The sequence below is a fragment of the Callospermophilus lateralis genome, chromosome X (assembly GCF_048772815.1).
Source record: "Callospermophilus lateralis isolate mCalLat2 chromosome X, mCalLat2.hap1, whole genome shotgun sequence".
NCBI classification, from domain to species: domain Eukaryota; kingdom Metazoa; phylum Chordata; class Mammalia; order Rodentia; family Sciuridae; genus Callospermophilus; species Callospermophilus lateralis.
This window is the reverse complement of record NC_135325.1, coordinates 37,916,454-37,933,138: the sequence shown is the minus strand read 5'-3', so window position 1 is coordinate 37,933,138 and position 16,685 is coordinate 37,916,454. Positions and strand designations below refer to the sequence as shown.

The 16,685-nt window shown below is 46.7% G+C and overlaps 1 protein-coding gene and 1 long non-coding RNA gene across 2 annotated transcripts in view; both read right to left on the bottom strand.

The window, feature by feature from the left end:
• The window catches only part of LOC143638816 (uncharacterized), a 70,306-nt gene extending 68,825 nt beyond the window's left edge, over positions 1–1,481 (bottom strand). The window contains exons 1-2 of the long non-coding RNA XR_013154639.1: positions 1,335–1,481; positions 1,143–1,217 (exon numbers count right to left, since the gene is read on the bottom strand). This is a non-coding gene — a long non-coding RNA (uncharacterized LOC143638816). The remainder of the gene's footprint in view (positions 1–1,142; positions 1,218–1,334) is intronic.
• Positions 1,482–8,339: 6,858 nt separating this feature from the next.
• On the bottom strand, positions 8,340–14,741 carry Tspyl2 (TSPY like 2). Its single transcript, XM_077106851.1, has 7 exons — positions 13,823–14,741; positions 12,430–12,507; positions 12,212–12,323; positions 11,984–12,129; positions 11,769–11,863; positions 10,734–11,455; positions 8,340–9,086 (listed from the first exon to the last, which is right to left on the bottom strand). Exons 1-7 carry the CDS (start codon positions 14,627–14,629, stop codon positions 8,938–8,940), a joined length of 2,109 nt encoding a protein of 702 aa, XP_076962966.1. The 5' UTR covers positions 14,630–14,741; the 3' UTR covers positions 8,340–8,937.
• Positions 14,742–16,685: the final 1,944 nt, after the last annotated feature.

Sequence of the window (16,685 nt, the reverse complement as noted above, 5' to 3'; positions counted from 1 at the left end):
GGGCATTTCAAATATTTCAAATTATACATTATAGAGTGTAGGTCCAATAGGTTTCAGAAAGACCAAGATATGGCAAGAAAATAAAGGGAGTATTCTAAAGCCAGGATGAGAATGGGGGAATGGGTTGCTGATGCCTGAAGGTGAGTTTCAGAAGGCTTGGTAGAAGGACTTCCCGATAAGGACAGAAAAGAGGTTGCCCAGGGATGCATGAAGATGTAACCAGGATAGGCTTCTTGTGGTGACTAATGTTATGTAGGATGAAGGGTTTTTTAATGTGTGGAGGGGTACTGGGGTTTGAACCCAGGGGTACTTCACCACTGAGCAACATCCCCAGCCCTTTTTAATTATTATTTTTTTTTATTCTGAGACAGGGTCTTGCTAAGTTGCTTAGAGCCTTCTTAAATTTCTGAGGCTGGCTTTGAACTTGTGATCCTTCTGCCCCAACCTCCCAAGTCTCTGGGATTACAGGTTTGTGCCTGTAATCGTGATCTTTCTACCTGTGTAGCAGAATAGGCCAGGAAACAAAGAGGGTTCTCTCCTTCACAGACCAGAGCATCTCAAGGCCAGGCTCCATTTTTTACCCTGCCCTCAGGCCAAGCACACTGCTATAAACAGGGCACTTCTAACCTCTTTGAGGCTGGGAAAAGACAGGCTGAAAAAGGAAAAATAATAGAAAGACAGAAGCATTCAGAAAAAAGACCCAATGGGCAAGGGTCAGAGACAGATAAGGAGAAAACAGAGACCAAGAGAGACAATATTCTTTTCAATTACTACAGTCATTATTTATTGAATTTTTTCTAGGGGCCTGGTGCTGGGCAAAGTGATGCACATGCATTACTATCTCAAATAGAGATTATTAGGGCCCCATTAGACAGATGATGAAACTGAGGCCCAGATAAGTAAAGTAGCCCAAGGTTTCAAAGCTAGTTTTAACTGATTGGGGCAGGATTCTGCCTCTTATATCTGGGCTGTCTAGTATGTCTCAGAGGGCGAGACAGACAGAAACAGTGGGGTGGGGGTAGACAGGGAGACAGAGAGGTAAGCAGACGATCACGTGAGCGGCAGACCCACACAGAATCATTTCCCAAGGGACTGGGATCAGCGGAGGGTGGGCCCAGCGGTGGGCTCCGCAGGGTACTCACCTGGGCGCCGTCTGGGGATCTCAGGGGCACTCGCCCTCCCTCGGCTACCCGTAGGATCCTCCACCACCCGCTGACCTAGGGTTGAGAGGCCGCCCAGGTAAAAGCTCGCCCAGGCCCCACCCCTCACGCGCTCTGGGCAGGCCTCTTCTCCCCTCCACTTCCCCCACCACCCCCACCCTTACGGCTTCTCACCAGACACCTCTAGCCGTCGGCACCGCTGCTGCCAGGCGCGAAGAGATGTCAGGGGCCCTCAGCACGATCTCGCAAATATACTGGACGCTTCCCTCCCGCCAGCTCCGGAGCTAGCGGGGTCACAGGCCTCCACCGCTACCGACGGCTCCTCGGCTCCCATTGGAAGAGTGCCTTCTGCCTTCCCTGGGATTGGCTGAAAATGGAAACACTTTATTTTTACCCCCCAGGCAGGGATCCAAGCCGAGGAAAACTCCGCCCCTTCGGGGGTCTTTGATTGGTTTACGAGTCTAACCCATCCGTTAAGAGGATTGGCCGGGAAGAGAGTGCTTGTCATTGCCCTTTGCCGGTCTATTCGGCAGGACTTAGTGGAGCCGGGGGCGGACGGGGGTGTAGCTGCGAACACGCAGGCGCGAAGCCCCAAGCCGGGCTAGGCATGAGTCACCGAACTCTCCCGTTAGTCACCTAGCACTTGCATTGCTTTACCAAGCGACGCGACTTTAACTCCAATTTCTCAAAGCTCCACACCTACGTGCAAGGATTTCTGAACCAGATGTCTCTCTAGGAGAGAATTCCTACTTCCATTCGTGGAGGTTGAAGTGGTTATGGGAATATGGACATCTCACACTGGTCCCTACTACTTCCAGAGATATTGGTCAAGTGACAACCTCGCTAGTAGCCTCGGTTTAACCATCTGTGAAATGGGAATATATTTACTTTTCCCACAATGTTGTGATGATTAAATGAGAACACAAATTAATTGACTGTGGCATAAATAATTAAATACTCTCCAAATTCTTGCCTTTCCCACGTTCAGGCAAAGAAGACTATGGCCTAGAGAGGCAAACCAATTGCCTTGAAGTCACACAACAATTACCCAGAATAAAACCCAGGCTTATATCTTCCAAAGGAAAGCTGTTTAAGAAGGAAGGAAAGATAGGAAAGAACCTTCTATTAATGTAGGTTTTTGAGTTTCACAGACCTCCAGGTGAGTCTGGGGATAGAGTTTTAAAAAGCCCATAAATTTGGGTTGCAACAAATTTATGTCTTTATTCTTTCCCTCTCTAATAACTAAAATTTAGTGTTTTCTCAATTAAGAATGTGATTAATTGGGCTGGTGGTGTGCCTCAGTGGTAGAGCCCTTGCCTAGCATGTGCAAGGCTCAGTATCACAAAAAGGAAAAAAGAAGTAACTAACCATACTACTACTATTATTGGTGACTGTCCCCAATAGAAATCACAGAGATTTTTACATCATGTTTTAGATGTTGTGGATCTCTTGAAATACATAATCTCATCACTGTTTTTAAAATCATGATACTAGCCAAGCATGCTGCTGCACACCTGTAATCCCAGTAACTCAGGAGACTGAGGCAAGAGGATCACAGGTTTGAAGCTAGCCTCAACAACTTTAGCAAGGCCCTAAATAACTTAGTGATACCCTGTCTGAAAATAAAATATAAAAAGGGCTGGGGATGTGTCTCAGTGCTTAAGCACCTCTAGGTTCAATCCCTGGTACTACAAAGTGAAAAAATAAAAATCACAATATTTATTAGATCCTCCATAAGATCTTATGATTTAATGAAGTAATGGGGAGCACATATATTACTCTAGCACATATTTGCTTTATATATTATATGTGTATACACACACACATACACACACAGGGATTGAACTCAAGGGTACTCTACCACAGAACCACATCCCCAACCCTTTTTATTTTTATTTATTTTTTTTAAGAGAGAGAGAATTTCAATATTTATTTCTCAGTTTTTGGCGGACACAACATCTTTGTTTGTATGTGGTGCTGAGGATCGAACCCGGGCCGCACGCATGCCAGGCGAGCGCGCTACCACTTGAGCCACATCCCCAGCCCCTTATTTTTATTTTGAACAGGACCTCACTAAGTTGCTGAGGCTGGCTTTGAAGTTGCAATCCTCCAGCTTCAGCCTCCCAAGCTGCTGGAATTAAAGGCGTGTGCCACCACACCTGGCTCTTTTTCCATATTTTTATAACTATATTTCAATATAATAGTTTTCCTTTGTAATTCTACATATTTTGTTTTAGGCACTAAAGAGGTATTATTTTTTTCCTGAGAAAAGATCAATGGGCTTAATTAGATCACCAAAGAGGTACAAAACATTGAACTTGAACCCAGACTCCAGAAAGACACATATTTGGTCTCTCTTGTTTTCTTGTTATATCCCTGTCACCCATTCTAGTATGGGGCACACAGTAGGTGTCAATGAGTACTTACTGAATGAATAACAGGATTCCTCCCCAATCATCCTTCACACCCTCGCTTCAGGGAACCAGTGCTGGCCCTTTTGGTCACCTAAGAATAAGGGACATTTCTGAATCTACTTTTGTCCCTGCCAAAACTGATTCTCTTCACAGAAGTGAATGGCACTTTAAAGGTCTGGCCCTAGGAAACAGTGGGAACCTCATACTCAGGAACAGGGCCCTCTGCTTCAGAGGTAGATAATCTGTGAAGGATACTAGGACAAGTTCACCATGGGATCAGGCCCTGGGGCACGTTGGATGTGTGACTATTCATCCTCCTGGCTTCTGTTTAAGGTCCCAGCTAATGGGACCTTAAAGAAGAAGACTACATTTTGGAGCTAGATGTGTCCCTAAAGACCTTTTTGAACAGTCTTTTTTTTTTTCCCTTTGGAGGTCCAGTTTAAGGACTGAGGGCACAGGGAACAAGATGTCATTCTAAGCAAAAAAATGTCCTCTCCTCCTCTTAGGGCTTGGTGGTGTCTTCTGCCCTCCATCAGAAGAAGCAGATAAAGGCACACCTGCAATGGAAACAAGACTCCACTGGGACTTCTTGCTGGAGCAGAAAGGAGGCACATCAGTGACCAAGAGAATGTCAAGCGCCTCTCAAAACAAAGAGAAAGAGCTTATTTTATTCATGTGAAAGGGTAGTAGGGGGTGAGCTAGAATTGAGGAATGTCAATTGGTTTTAGGTGTATTTTAAAAGCTGTTCTTCTTCTCCTGGGAAGCACTTTAACCATGAAGCAGGGGTAGTCAGCCCATCATCTGGTGTCAAATGTTACATTTTTCATGTTGGTGCCACATCCTGCATAAACCTCTTTGCCCTGTGATAGGATGAGTTGTTGCAGCTGTTAAGAGAGCACATGGGTGGAGAGTGGAAGAAAACATAAATCATGCAAGTAACAAGTTCAAGGGCCTAGAAATTTGTTGTTTCAGTGAGTCCTCAACAGCTTTATCTTTTATGTTGTTTGTCCTTAGAGAGTCATGAAGAGTGTGTTCTGGCTTTAATGATGCACCTGGTTTCTAAGGCCCACAAGACTATTTGAAAGTGACTGAGGGAGGGAGTGGGGGAAAGCACAAATGCTTTTAATATCCAATGAGCCTTGAGTTAAGATGGGAGAACAGGGAGAAAGCACATGCCATGCTTTTAATAGCTTATAAGCTAAGAGTTAAAGTCCCTGAAGTGCATTTGCCCTTTTCAGGGATGGGAGCTGTCTCATCTGCCCCTTCAGAGTTTTTACTTGCTTAATTTTAAGGGGTGCTGTTTTTCATGAGGGTCTCTTACTTCTTCATTCTTATGCCTTAGCCCTGGACATGAGCACCCTGGACAACTATACTAGAATTTCATTATTGGCTCCGAAGAGTGTCCCTGCAGACCAAAGGCCCTCTCTGACAGGGTGGATAAAGAGAAGCCTCATAAATCAACTTGAGGGGCTGGGAATTTGACTGGGGTGCAGAGAGAAATCAGAGAAGAGCACGAAGAAGGCTAAACTTCAGTGACTATCTTCAAAACTAGATTCTATCTTGGGAACTTAGGTTGTTTCTCTTGGACTGATGTCCCAGCATGATTTGCCTTAGATTATATATGGGAAAACTGAGGCCCTCTAGAGAGGATGAGGGAGTCACATTGTGAGGTAGACCAAACTGAGGCAAGAATAATCAGGCTGGCTACCTCCCAGACTGGCTGGGATCCTCTTGCCAGGCTCACACCTTCCTGGCCCTCTCCAGGGCCTTTGCCCTGCTGCCTCCCATTCTCCCTTCGCTCTTCACATGCGCTCATTAGGACTGGCTCCAGGTAGTGTAGGGAGATGTCTCTTTTGACTCTGCACAAGATGCCTTGATTCAGGCTGAGGATGTGGCTCAAGCAGTAGCGCACTTGCCTGGCATACGTGCGGCCCCAGTTCGATCCTCAGTACCACATACAAAGATGTTGTGTCCGCTGAGAACTAAAAAATAAAATATTAAAATTTCTCTCTCTCTCCTCTCTCTCTCTCTAAAAAAAAAAAAAAAAAAGATGCCTTGATTCAAGGTTCTGCGCTCTTTTCTTTGTTCTAGCCCTGAGGTACTACATTATCTTGGGCAAGTTTTTTCCCTTTCTTCTTTTAAAAGTAGTTTCTTTTTGTTTTGAAATGGAATCTTACTATGTTTCTCAGGCTGGTCTTGAACCCCTAGGCTGAAGCTATCCTCCTGTCTTAGCCTTGTGAGTAGCTGGGAATACAGGTGTGCACCACCATACCTGATTAAATGTTTCTCCCTTTCTAATCCTCAGTCCTTTTTACCCAGCTCTGACAAAATGAGTCAAGGTCAGAACCAGAGATATTAAAACCTCCATTCTCTTCCCAAAACATTTATCAGAAGCACTGAGAATTATGTCCATGATCTGGCATTTCAGCCATTTCAAGAGACATGCCCAGAGAGCAGGGGCCTTGCCAAAGTTTCCACCGCAACGTGACACTCAGCCTGACTCCTCTCAATCCTTCTCCTTCTATATCTAAAGCCTGGCAATTTCAGTAACTTAAAAGCTCTCGTGTAATAGACAGATTTCTCATACAGAAGAATTCTAATTACTTTAGATACTTTCCTCTCGAGGAAATGCAGCATAACTCCCCACTCCTTAAACATTAGCTGCATATAGTGGCTTCTTTCCAAAAATTACAGCAGCACAAAAAAGGACTAGCTTTAGAGTGAAGAAACCTACAGACACTACTTCAGCCATATGATCAAAGTTAACATCAACAGCAATAAATCATGTTGATAATACAAGCCCTTGATATGATATGATTAGAATAGCATTTTACTTCTGTGGTCTTCCTCCCATGTTGTGGTTTGAATCTAGAAATATCCCCCAGAGAGCTCATATGTTAGGCAATGTAGCAAGTTCAGACATGAAAATATTGGATTATGAGAGCTATAACTTCATCAGTAGATTAATACATTTGATGGATTAATAAATTGGAATGGACTACTGGGTGGTAACAGTAGGCAAGTAGGGCATGGCTGGAGTAAGTAGGTCACTGGGGATGGGCCCTGGGACTCTTATCTTGTCCCTGCTCCTCCTCCCCCTCTGCTTCCTGGGTGCCATGAACTAAAGTTTTCTTCCATCATGCCCTTTCATCATGATGTTCTGCCTCATCTCAGGCCCAGAGCAATGGGAGTAGGCCAATCATTTACTTGGACCTCTGAAACTGTGAGCCCTAAATAAATTTTTCATCCCCTAGTTGTTCTTGTCAGGTACTTTGGTCACAGAGACAAAAGATAACTAACACTCTCTCTTGTTTAATCATGAGAAAAACATCAGACAAATTCCAGTGAAGGGATATTCTACAGAATACCTGACCAGTACTTCTTAAATATTGATGACTCCAGATTATCAAAAACAAGGAAATCCTGAGAAAGTGTCACAGTCAATAGGAACTTAAGGAAACATGACAATTAAATGTAGTATGGTACTCTGGATGAGATCCTGGAGGAGACAAAGGACAACGAGTTAAAACTAAGGAAACTTGAACAAAGAGTGAACTTCGGCTAATCATAATGTGCTGATACTGGTTCATTAACAGCAATAAATGCACCACAATAAAGTAGGATGTTGATAATCAGGGAAACTGGCTGTGGGGTATACAGGATATTTCTGTATTATGTTCGTAGTAATTCTTTAAATATAAAACTACTCTGAAATTAAAATAAATATATATATTTAAAACCCTACCATATCTATCCCCATGGTACCTTCTCTTCTGAGGTATAGCTTCAACTTCCCCACAGCTTTTTCCTCCCTCCCATCCATTCTCCTGACAGCCAGCAGAGGGCTGTCTCTGAAACACAAATCTGACCTTATCTGAATCCTTCCTGCAAAATAAAGGCGTTAGATAGAAAGTTCGGGAGATATATTGTAAAATACCGACCCGAATATTTGTCTAAAAGTTATTATAGTCCAGACGAATGTGGAAAATATTTCTGGTGTCCGTGGAAATAAAGTTACTAGGTCCAAAATTAAATACAGCTCAGTCTTTCCAAGGTTTCCCAGGCAAAGCCTGCTTTTCAGATGCCCAACTCCCGACTCCTCACCCCATCGATTCCCCACCCCACCGCACAACTATAGAATGAATTCCCTTTGTTCTGCCTTTGTCTGTATAGAAACTCCTCAGCCTCAGCCCTCCTTATTCCTGCTTCTCCCTTGGGTCCAGCTACAGGGATTCTGCACCCCCCCCCCCACCCCAAAGACGAGAGCGAGCTCCTGTATGATTGTGTTGTGATATCCGGACCGATATCGTAGCTTTTATTTTTTTTTACTACGTAAGAACAAGAAAAAAAAATGGATTCTTCTGGCTTCCCCACGCCTAGCTAACACTAGGCCCCAAGAAAGACTTGACGCACTAGAAATGAACAGATGAATCACCGAATAAATTAAAGTTCAGGCTCAGAACATCTCTTTGCGCATGCGTCAAAGGAAAGGCGTGGGAAGCTCTTTGCTACCTGGCTGGGTCTAAAGCGACCGCCGCGACAGGGAGGGGCTTCCTCAACCTCACCCTGCGATTGGTCAGGATGGTCCGCAATGGTCTGACGCAACGCCTTTGCGGCCTGGAGGAGCTTGCCCCAGGTCTGCAGAACCCCCAGCAACTACCATCTTGGAGGCGATTGCGTAGGCTAGGAGGCTTCGTGCAGGCCTGTTGGAAGACTGGCCGCTAGAGACTGCACACTAGGGCGGACAAAAGACTCGAAGCGGCACTTTGAATTTGCTCAGTTTTATTAGGATCATCAGGGTTCACAGGGAAAAAGAGGCGGGACTTCTGGGGGAGCGGGGACAGGAATACCGCAATGGCAAAGCGGCCTTGCATAGACACCTAGGCAGGCTAGCGGCACGGTGAGGGAGGAGGGAAGAAGAGAAGGATGGAAAGAGAGAGACTTGGTAGAATAGGGTGGCAACAGAGCCTTCAAGGCTACTGCACAGCTGCGATGAAGGCCACAAGGACCCTCTCCGCTTTGGGATCAGGGTGTCCACTCCACAGGAAGAGGGGCTGGGGCCAACACTAACAAGGAGAAGGGGGCTAGAGGGGCCCTGACCAAGGCATCACAATAAATACGTTTAGCAGCACACAGAAGCCTGCGGGAGGAGGAGGGCCAAAAAGGGGGAGAATCTCCCTTCCCCCCTCCCAAAATAAGAACTCTGCAATTACTAAACCATAAAAATAAACTTTAAACCCGTGTACGAAGTCGGTCACCCCCCAGAAGTGCAATGTGGAGCCGCGTGGCCCTAGCTGAGGGGGTGGGAAACAGGACAGGGGGAGGGGGATACAGAGAAGAGACCCCCCAAAAGGGTAATATGTTTATCCGGTTTTCCCCCTCTTTCCCGGGTTGGCCCAAGCGTTTGGGACTTGAAGCACCTCCTCAATGTCAGAATCTTCTGAATCGATTTCGCTTCCTTCCTCCTCGTAGCTTCTTTCCTCCTCATAGCTGTCTTCGCTTTGCTCACTGCCTGCACAGGGGAGAGAGGCAAGGAAGAGGAAATCAGGGCAGTTAGATGTCACTCTGAAAAGGAACAGAAGACACAGCCAGGGCCTTTGAGGGCCTGGGACCACTTTCCAAGCGCCTCTGCTTGGAAAAAAGCAGCTCTGTTTGTGTCAGCACACGCCCACAGACTCAATCCCACAGGGTGTTGGGGGAGGTAGGAAGGAGGCATGGAGGCAGGGTGGGCTCCCTGCCTGTCCTGTCAAAATTGATACATTTCTGAAAGTAGCTTTTTTTCTGTCCCCTCACCCCCCATTCCTCAATCTGGCTCTTCCTGAGTTCAGACTTCAGCTGAATAAACCTATTCATCCCCAGGCAGCTCCCTCACTTCTTTTCCCCAGTCTGGTGCAAACAGGCCCCAGTCTGTCTTTTTCAGCCCAATTCCCCACACCCACTACCACCCAGGGTTGGGCAGACAGCTCTGCCTCCCATTCTTGGACTTGCCATCAGGTGGGAGAAGAGGACTGACAACTCCCTCAGTTCCCCTACCCTACCTGAAAAATAAATCTAAATTGAGGCCACTCACTCATCCAATGCCATTATCCTTGATGACCCACCCCTGTCTGAAATGATGTTTGCCAGGGAGCCCATGGCCAAAATCTGTAGGAGTGGTTGGTTTTCTCACCCAGTCTATCTCCCTCTCCACCAGGTGGGGGCAGGAATGACACTTCTCTTCTGTCTGCTTAGAATCAAGCTCAAATACCTCCTTTACCAGTCTTCTGGGTCAGAACCAAACTTAGGTTACCTCAAATACTTCTCTCTCCCTTAAACCCCCTTGTGCAATCCTTCCTCATTTCCCAAAAATGTGTTCTTTGATAACTTCTGTGGTAAAGAAGTTTAAACATGTTGAGATCTGCAAAGTGAAATAGGTCTTTTTTTCACAGGTTTTCTTAGTCTTTAAGGTGCTAATATGTGTGATTCTATAAGAGGAAATTATTGTATGAAGCATGTATGACCACTGAACCCTTCTGTGAGGACCAACTTTCAAAACTGATAAAACGGTTCTCAGGAGACAATTTTGGAACCCTTGCCCAACAAACCATGCATTTTCACTCTTCTAGGTCCTTCCTTGTTCACACTATCCATTCCATGGAAAATGCTCCACAATGCTCTTCATTGGGAATGCAGCTTCCAATTCAAGTATCACCTTCTTTTTCTAGCTCTCCCACCCTCTTCCCCACTCTTGAGTTAGAATTAGCTGCTCCATCCTCTAAGCTTACAAAGGAAACTGTCCCTTCACCTTCAGCTGCCCAAACAAGCCTGGGAGTTCTCACAAGACCAGGGAGCTGGGTACAGAGTGCTGAACTGTAATGTATTTGCCACTTTTTTCCACATATGTGTGTGTGTGTGTTTACTTTTAGTTTTCCACCACTATCCCCTATATTTTTGTCTACTTTTTTTGTCTTTTGCTCTTTTACAACCTAGAACAGTTCTATCATCTAGAATTGAACTTTTTTTTGTTTGGTTTTGTTACATTTATAAATAAATGCTCTCTGACCTTCCTTTATTTAAAAAGCTGCATAGAAGGTCTTTTCTTTCCTTCAGAAGAAAAGACAGTGTTAGTAGCTGGATACCCTGTTCCAGGCTTTCTCTGAGAGAAAAGAGTCTAGCTCACCTTCCTCACTGCCCTCCTCCTCTTCTTCTTCCACTGAGTCTTCAGAGATGATCTCTACCTCATCCTCATAGTCATCCTGGTTGGAGCTGTTATCCTGATCCTTGTCAAAGATGTTAATATCATTCTTGTAGTAGTCAATGTCTCTGTCGTCATCATCACTTCCCTCATTGTCACCCTCGTTGCCATCATCATCACTACCCTCATTGTCACCTTCATTGCCATCATTATCTTCATCATCACTACCCTCATCTCCGTTGTCACTATCACTGCTGTCCTGGTTGTTGGCACTGATGGCAAGGTTGCCACTGATGCCTCGGTTGTCACTGTCCAGGTTCTTGTTGTCACTATCAACACTCTTGTTGGGATTCTCATTGTTTTCAGGATTCTCATTTTTGTCGTCAGTGCTCTCATTGTCATCAGTACTCTCGTTGTAAGTGGTCTCATCATCAGCACTCTCGTTACTGTCAGCGATCTCATTGTTGGGGTTCTCAATGTGGTTAGGGCTCTCACTGTCACATAGGCTCTCATTGATGTCAGTTATCTCATTGTCAGTGGTCTCGAAGTAGTCGGTGGTTTCCATGAAGTCAGAAATCTTGATGTCATTAATAGTCTCATTGTCAGTGGTCTCATCAATGTCTGAGATCTCGCTGAGAACGTCTCCCATGGCATAATAGTCATTAGCGTCTTCCATGATCACCATCTCAAATTCATCCTTGGCTTTACTGTGGGGAAGTTTCAGGCTAAGTATGGGGTTAGTGGGAGATAAACCCAGGGAAAACACTGAAAAATGGTAAGTAAATGGGAAGGCAGTAGGCTACAAGGGCTCCTAGGAATGAGGTTAGGCTAGGAAGAGTTCCATTTCTGCCCCTGACTGTGTAACCCTCAGGCCATTTCTGGGAGTCATTCTTCACTTATAAAATATTGCACTAGATTATCCCCAAGGTCCCTTGCAGCTCCATAAATCTTGTATAACACTAACCTAGTCTTTGCTCCATGTCCAACAAACCATTTCTCAACCACCAATTCCCCCATCACCTTTCCTTCTCTTCTTGCTTCTTTCTGTTTGCCCTGTAGCCCCCTTCTCTCATGTAGTAGCGTAGAGGGTTAACCCACAGGTCATTCTTGATAATCTGTTGAAAGAGAAGGGGAACAGAGCCATGTGTATAAGTGCCAGACCTTACATCCAATTCCCCAGACACCCAGGGAAAGCCTAGCAAAGCCTTCTCTGCAAATGCCAAGAGGGTCCTCACCTCAGCAATTCTGTCAGCTTCTGGGAGGCTGTGGTTTGAGAACCAGCTGAAGAAGCTGTGGCTGGTGTCCTGGTTCCTGCGATTGTGGGCCTGGGGTTCCTGGCCCCGGTGCCAGCGAATAGGGGTGGAGTGAGATACCAGCCGGCCTATGGGAAGAGGAGGCCATAGAAACAGGACTGTATAAGGACAGACAGGGGGACATGGATTTACCTTGGGACCACCACTTACCCGAGCGGTTGCGCTGGAACTCCTTGACGATCACCATGTTTGTAAAGTAAGGGTTTGTCTGGAAGTATAGCTTCATTTTGTAGCCCATGGAGATATGTCTGAGATCCTGTACCTGCTCAGGGTGGTGGCAATGGTGGAATCTTTTCCCCCAACGGTACCTCCCACACCCCCCCTCACCTTTAAGGACCAGATTCCTTGGTGTTCCTCTTTGGCCTGACCTGAAGATTGGTCAAGTAGCGGAAAATGTCTTCATCTCGTTGGTTGATCAAGATTGAAATTCTGGGGTGGTTGAGGAACTGATGAGTGGAGCAGTTTAGGTCAAGGATTAACTGTTCAATGTGAGGGAGGGAGGGAAGGCCAGGCAGGGCAGAGCAAAAGAGAGGCTGGAGCAGGAGGATTTCTTCTATATTGATGTGATATGTGTAGAGCAAGCATACTTTATAAAAGCATACTTTTATTCCCATGATACAATTTATGTGATGAGACCCTGTGTTTATGTAATGTTAAACCTGTGTTAGGTAGCCCTGCCATGGTTCATATTTGCTATGTGTCTGGGTGCTGAGGATCTATGTCCATGTGATATCTCTGGATGCTGAGGGTATGTGTTCACAAAATACTATGTATCTGGGGGCTGAAAGCCCCAAGTGATGATGTATCCGGTTACTGAGGGCCTCTAAGTGGGTGTCAAGGGTCTGCATCCACATGATGTTGTGTGAATGGCTCTTAGAGTCTGTGTTCAAGTGATGCTATATGTCTGTGTGCGAGAAGCTATGGCTACATAACACTGTCTGGGTGCTGAAATCTTGTGACTACATGATACTGTATGCCAGTGTGCTGAGGGCCTGTGATCACATGATATTTATATCAGGATGCCAGGGGTCTGTCTCCATGTAATTCTGTTAAGATGTTAAACCTACATGTTCCTAACATGTTACATGTATATGTGTTCCCCAGGGATGAGCTTAACAATCAGGAACAGTGAATGGGATTCTTCCTATTCTCCCTTTTCCTTCATTTAACCCCTTGATCTCCATACCCAGGTAATTCTCTCCTGGCCTTTCAGAGGCTCCAGCCCCTCCCAAATGCCCTCTCCTCCATCCCCTCCCAACTCCAGCTAGGATTGAGGTCTCCTAGTGTCTAAGTATACAACAAGGCTTGCAGAGCCCTCTGTGCCTTAAACATCCTCTCTGGGCAGTTTCTCTGCCTTTCTCCTCCCTCTTCACTGTCTGAGTCAGTTCATCTTCTGTATGCCCCTCCCCTTCTCCTTTCACCATCTCTGGTCCAATTTTTCTGCTGTGCTCCCCTGTTACCCTCCCCCTTTCACTGTTTGTGATCCATTTTTTTTTAATGTTATGCTTCTCTTCTTCCCCCATTCTTCCCATATGTGGTCCAGTTTTTATTGTGTGCTCCCCCCAACATCTCCAGTCCAGCTTCTCTGCTGTTTTGCCCTCCTCCTTCCATCCCTCTTGTACCCAATCTAGTCAGTCTTCCGATAGGGGGCTCACCCCCATCTTTGGCCCTCCCCGACATCCCTTCACCCTTTCTGTCCCTCCCCCACGTCTCCTTTTCTGTCATGGGTTTCTGGCCCATGAGTATCGATGAGAAGGATACTGCTTTGACCCAGAAGCCTGGGATGTGCTGAATGATCAGGTCTCTGCGCTCCAGGAAGGGTCTTCGCATCTGAATGAACTTGCGCTTGAGACGCAGGAAGGCCTTGCCTGCCTTGATGTTCACTGCCTCCAGGTCCATTTGAATGCTCTCCAGTGCCTGCAGGATGCTTTCCATCCTCTCAGCATTTCTCTCTTTGCTTTCCTTCACCTTCCTCTGCTTCCTCCGCCGCCGCCTCCTCCTCCTCCTCCTCACACTTTCCTTTTCATCCTCATCCTCATCTTCCACTATGATGACAGCCTCCTCCTTCCTCTTTGGACCGACTAACATCTGGGGCCCCCACCCCCCTGAGCTACAGGTTTCTAGGGCCTTCTCTCCTGCAAGGCTGCTGGGCTCTGCAACCTGAAAGTCAATTTCCAGGCTCCCCCCAGAGGCTTCGGAAGGGGGGAGTGTTTCCAGGCTCCCTGTGGGAGGGGGCGACTCCCCATACCCAGACTCGATCGCAGGATCCCAGCCGGGACCACCAGCACCCAGGGTGAAGTACGCGCGGATCCCCCCCTCCTCAAGAATGACATAGGGTGGCGGTGGGGGCAGCGCGGGGCCCAGTCCCACCCTCCTCATATCAGCCAGCACCTGTGCCGCCTCGGTTTCCTCGCGGAGCCTCGGGCGCTGCTGGGGTGGAGGGAGAGGCAGTCGCAGGAGCGGCGGTGGCGGCGGCGGGGGAGGCGGCGGCGGCGGATCGCGCTGAGGGGGCTCCGAGCCGCTGAGGCGGCGGGTCTTGGCCGGAGGCCCCTCATCCGGGCGGTCCATGGTGACCGCGCTCACAAGCTCAGGAGATAGCACTAGCTCCTTTGCTCTTGGCCGGCCGCCGCTACCAGTTACACCTCAAGTGCAGCCGCTGCGCCTCACGCGACCAGCTCCGCTCACCGCCTCGCTCTGGCGTTCCCTCCCACAGCGCTTGCCCTACTCCCTCCGCGCCAATCGCGAGGCCCCGCCCAATGCCTGACGCAAGGAGCCTGCCTGCCTCATCATTGGCTGCCGGCCGCCGCGGCGGCGCTCGCGTTCCTGCGACCCCTGCCCGCTCTCACGCAATCTGCTTGCCAACACTACACATCATCACTTTTCGATTGGCTCTCCTCAAACCCGCGAATCAGCGGGCTAGCTACCCCGGCGAAGAGAGGAAAACTGCCAAACGATTGGTTGCGAGGAAAGCTAGGGGAAGAAGCCCCTCTCCCTCACTCTTAAAACGTTTATCCAATGGGAAAAGTACCAGTGGTTCTGAAGACCAAAAAACAAGACGAAAAACAAACGCAGTGAGCAGGATGTGCTCAAATAAAATCGAAGAGCCTCGCTATCGTTCCCCCGCCCCCCTCTCCTCAGCAACTACGCACTTCTTAAATCTGCCCCTTCCCCCATCTCCTGCTTCTGCCCCCGTGGTCAACTCTTATGTATCCACTTAGGATGCCGGCTGCCCTAGCGCTCCTGCAGTTTAGGCACTCAAGGTCTTTGATTTGGGGTCTAGGTTTTGACGTGGCATTTTCCATCTCTGCAAAATGGTTCTAGAAACAATACCTACACAAAAAAGTAACTGCCTCTGCGTCATAAAAAATGATAGCGATTCAGCTCATCTGCTAGATTTTTCTAGGACTTTCTATCTCTTAATCTATTGAACAGTTCTCTTCCCTTCCATCCTTTCCTCCGTGTATACTGCTTTTAATTATATCTTAAGATTTTGTTTTTGACCAGAGATGGATGGTCTTTGGTGAGGCATGGTGGTTAGTGGAATTCTGGCTTTGGGTCTGGAATGAGTGTGACCCTCACATTGTAACCCTAATCAAATCACTGCACCTCTCTGAGCTTCTTCTCTAAATTAGGCATCCCTAGTTCCTAAAGAGATTTAGGTAGCTTCCCATTGCAGCCTTGTTGTGGTAGCAAAGAATGGAAGTGAACCTAGGGATCCATCACCAGGGCAATGGATTGGAAAAATGTGATATATGTTTGAGATGGACCACTAAAATGAATTAGATCTATATACAGCAATATGGCTGGATCTCAAAAACATAATGTTGAGTGAAAAAAGAAACAGAACAAGATTTATAGTACAATACTGTTTATGTAAATTAAAACACACAACAATACCATATATTTTACACAGATACACATATGTAAAGAAACACATGATCGGTGGATTGGAAGGACAACGTTAAATACACGAGTGGGTGCCTATGTGGAGTGGGGGAGGATGGGATCAGGGATGGGTGATGAAGGGGACAAAACAAAACAAAAAATTAAAGGGCCTTGCATGGACCAATGATGATATATTGTGCCAAGAACTGAGGAGTATGGTCCACTCAGTTCTGTGCACCTGAGAGAATAAATAAATAAATAAATAAATAAATAAATAAATAAATAAATAGTAAATCAAGTGTGCAGGGAGTAGGCCAGCTGGGTAGACCCCAGACCTGCTGCACCTGCCTCTGAATTTAATCAAAGTTGACCAAAGTCCCAGCTGTATATAGTGGATCCTTGGGAAAGGCTCCTAGCCCAGACTGAGCAATTTCTCCAGTGCCATTACTTTGGGGGGGGGCATTTTCTAACCCTATCAGTTTCCCCAATATTTTATTCCCAATTCCCTTTCCCCATTCTCCATGGTCACCCAATTTCAAGAACATCTTGTTTGAGTTTGAGGAAGGGGACTGAGACTCCAGGCTTTGGGAGGAGATGGGGTTCTCAAGCACCCTGCCTTTTTCACCTGGTGCTCAGAGCTTGGGCCAAGAGAGGATGATCTTATGAGATGGGAGTCAGCCCTCTTGCTAAATACATACACATAATTTCCAGGTTCTATCTCCTGAACACACTACTTCCT

Bases quoted from the DNA above. Each gene is read 5' to 3' on its own strand.
- Tspyl2 (XM_077106851.1), bottom strand. From the start codon at position 14,629: ATGGACCGCCCGGATGAGGGGCCTCCGGCCAAGACCCGCCGCCTCAGC. The intron at 12,130-12,211 runs GTAAGTGGTGGT...CTCTTCCCATAG, and splicing joins GTTCCAGCGCAACCGCTCGG to GCCGGCTGGTATCTCACTCC. The intron at 9,087-10,733 runs GTGAGCTAGACT...TCCCCTGTGCAG, and splicing joins GGAGGAGGGCAGTGAGGAAG to GCAGTGAGCAAAGCGAAGAC.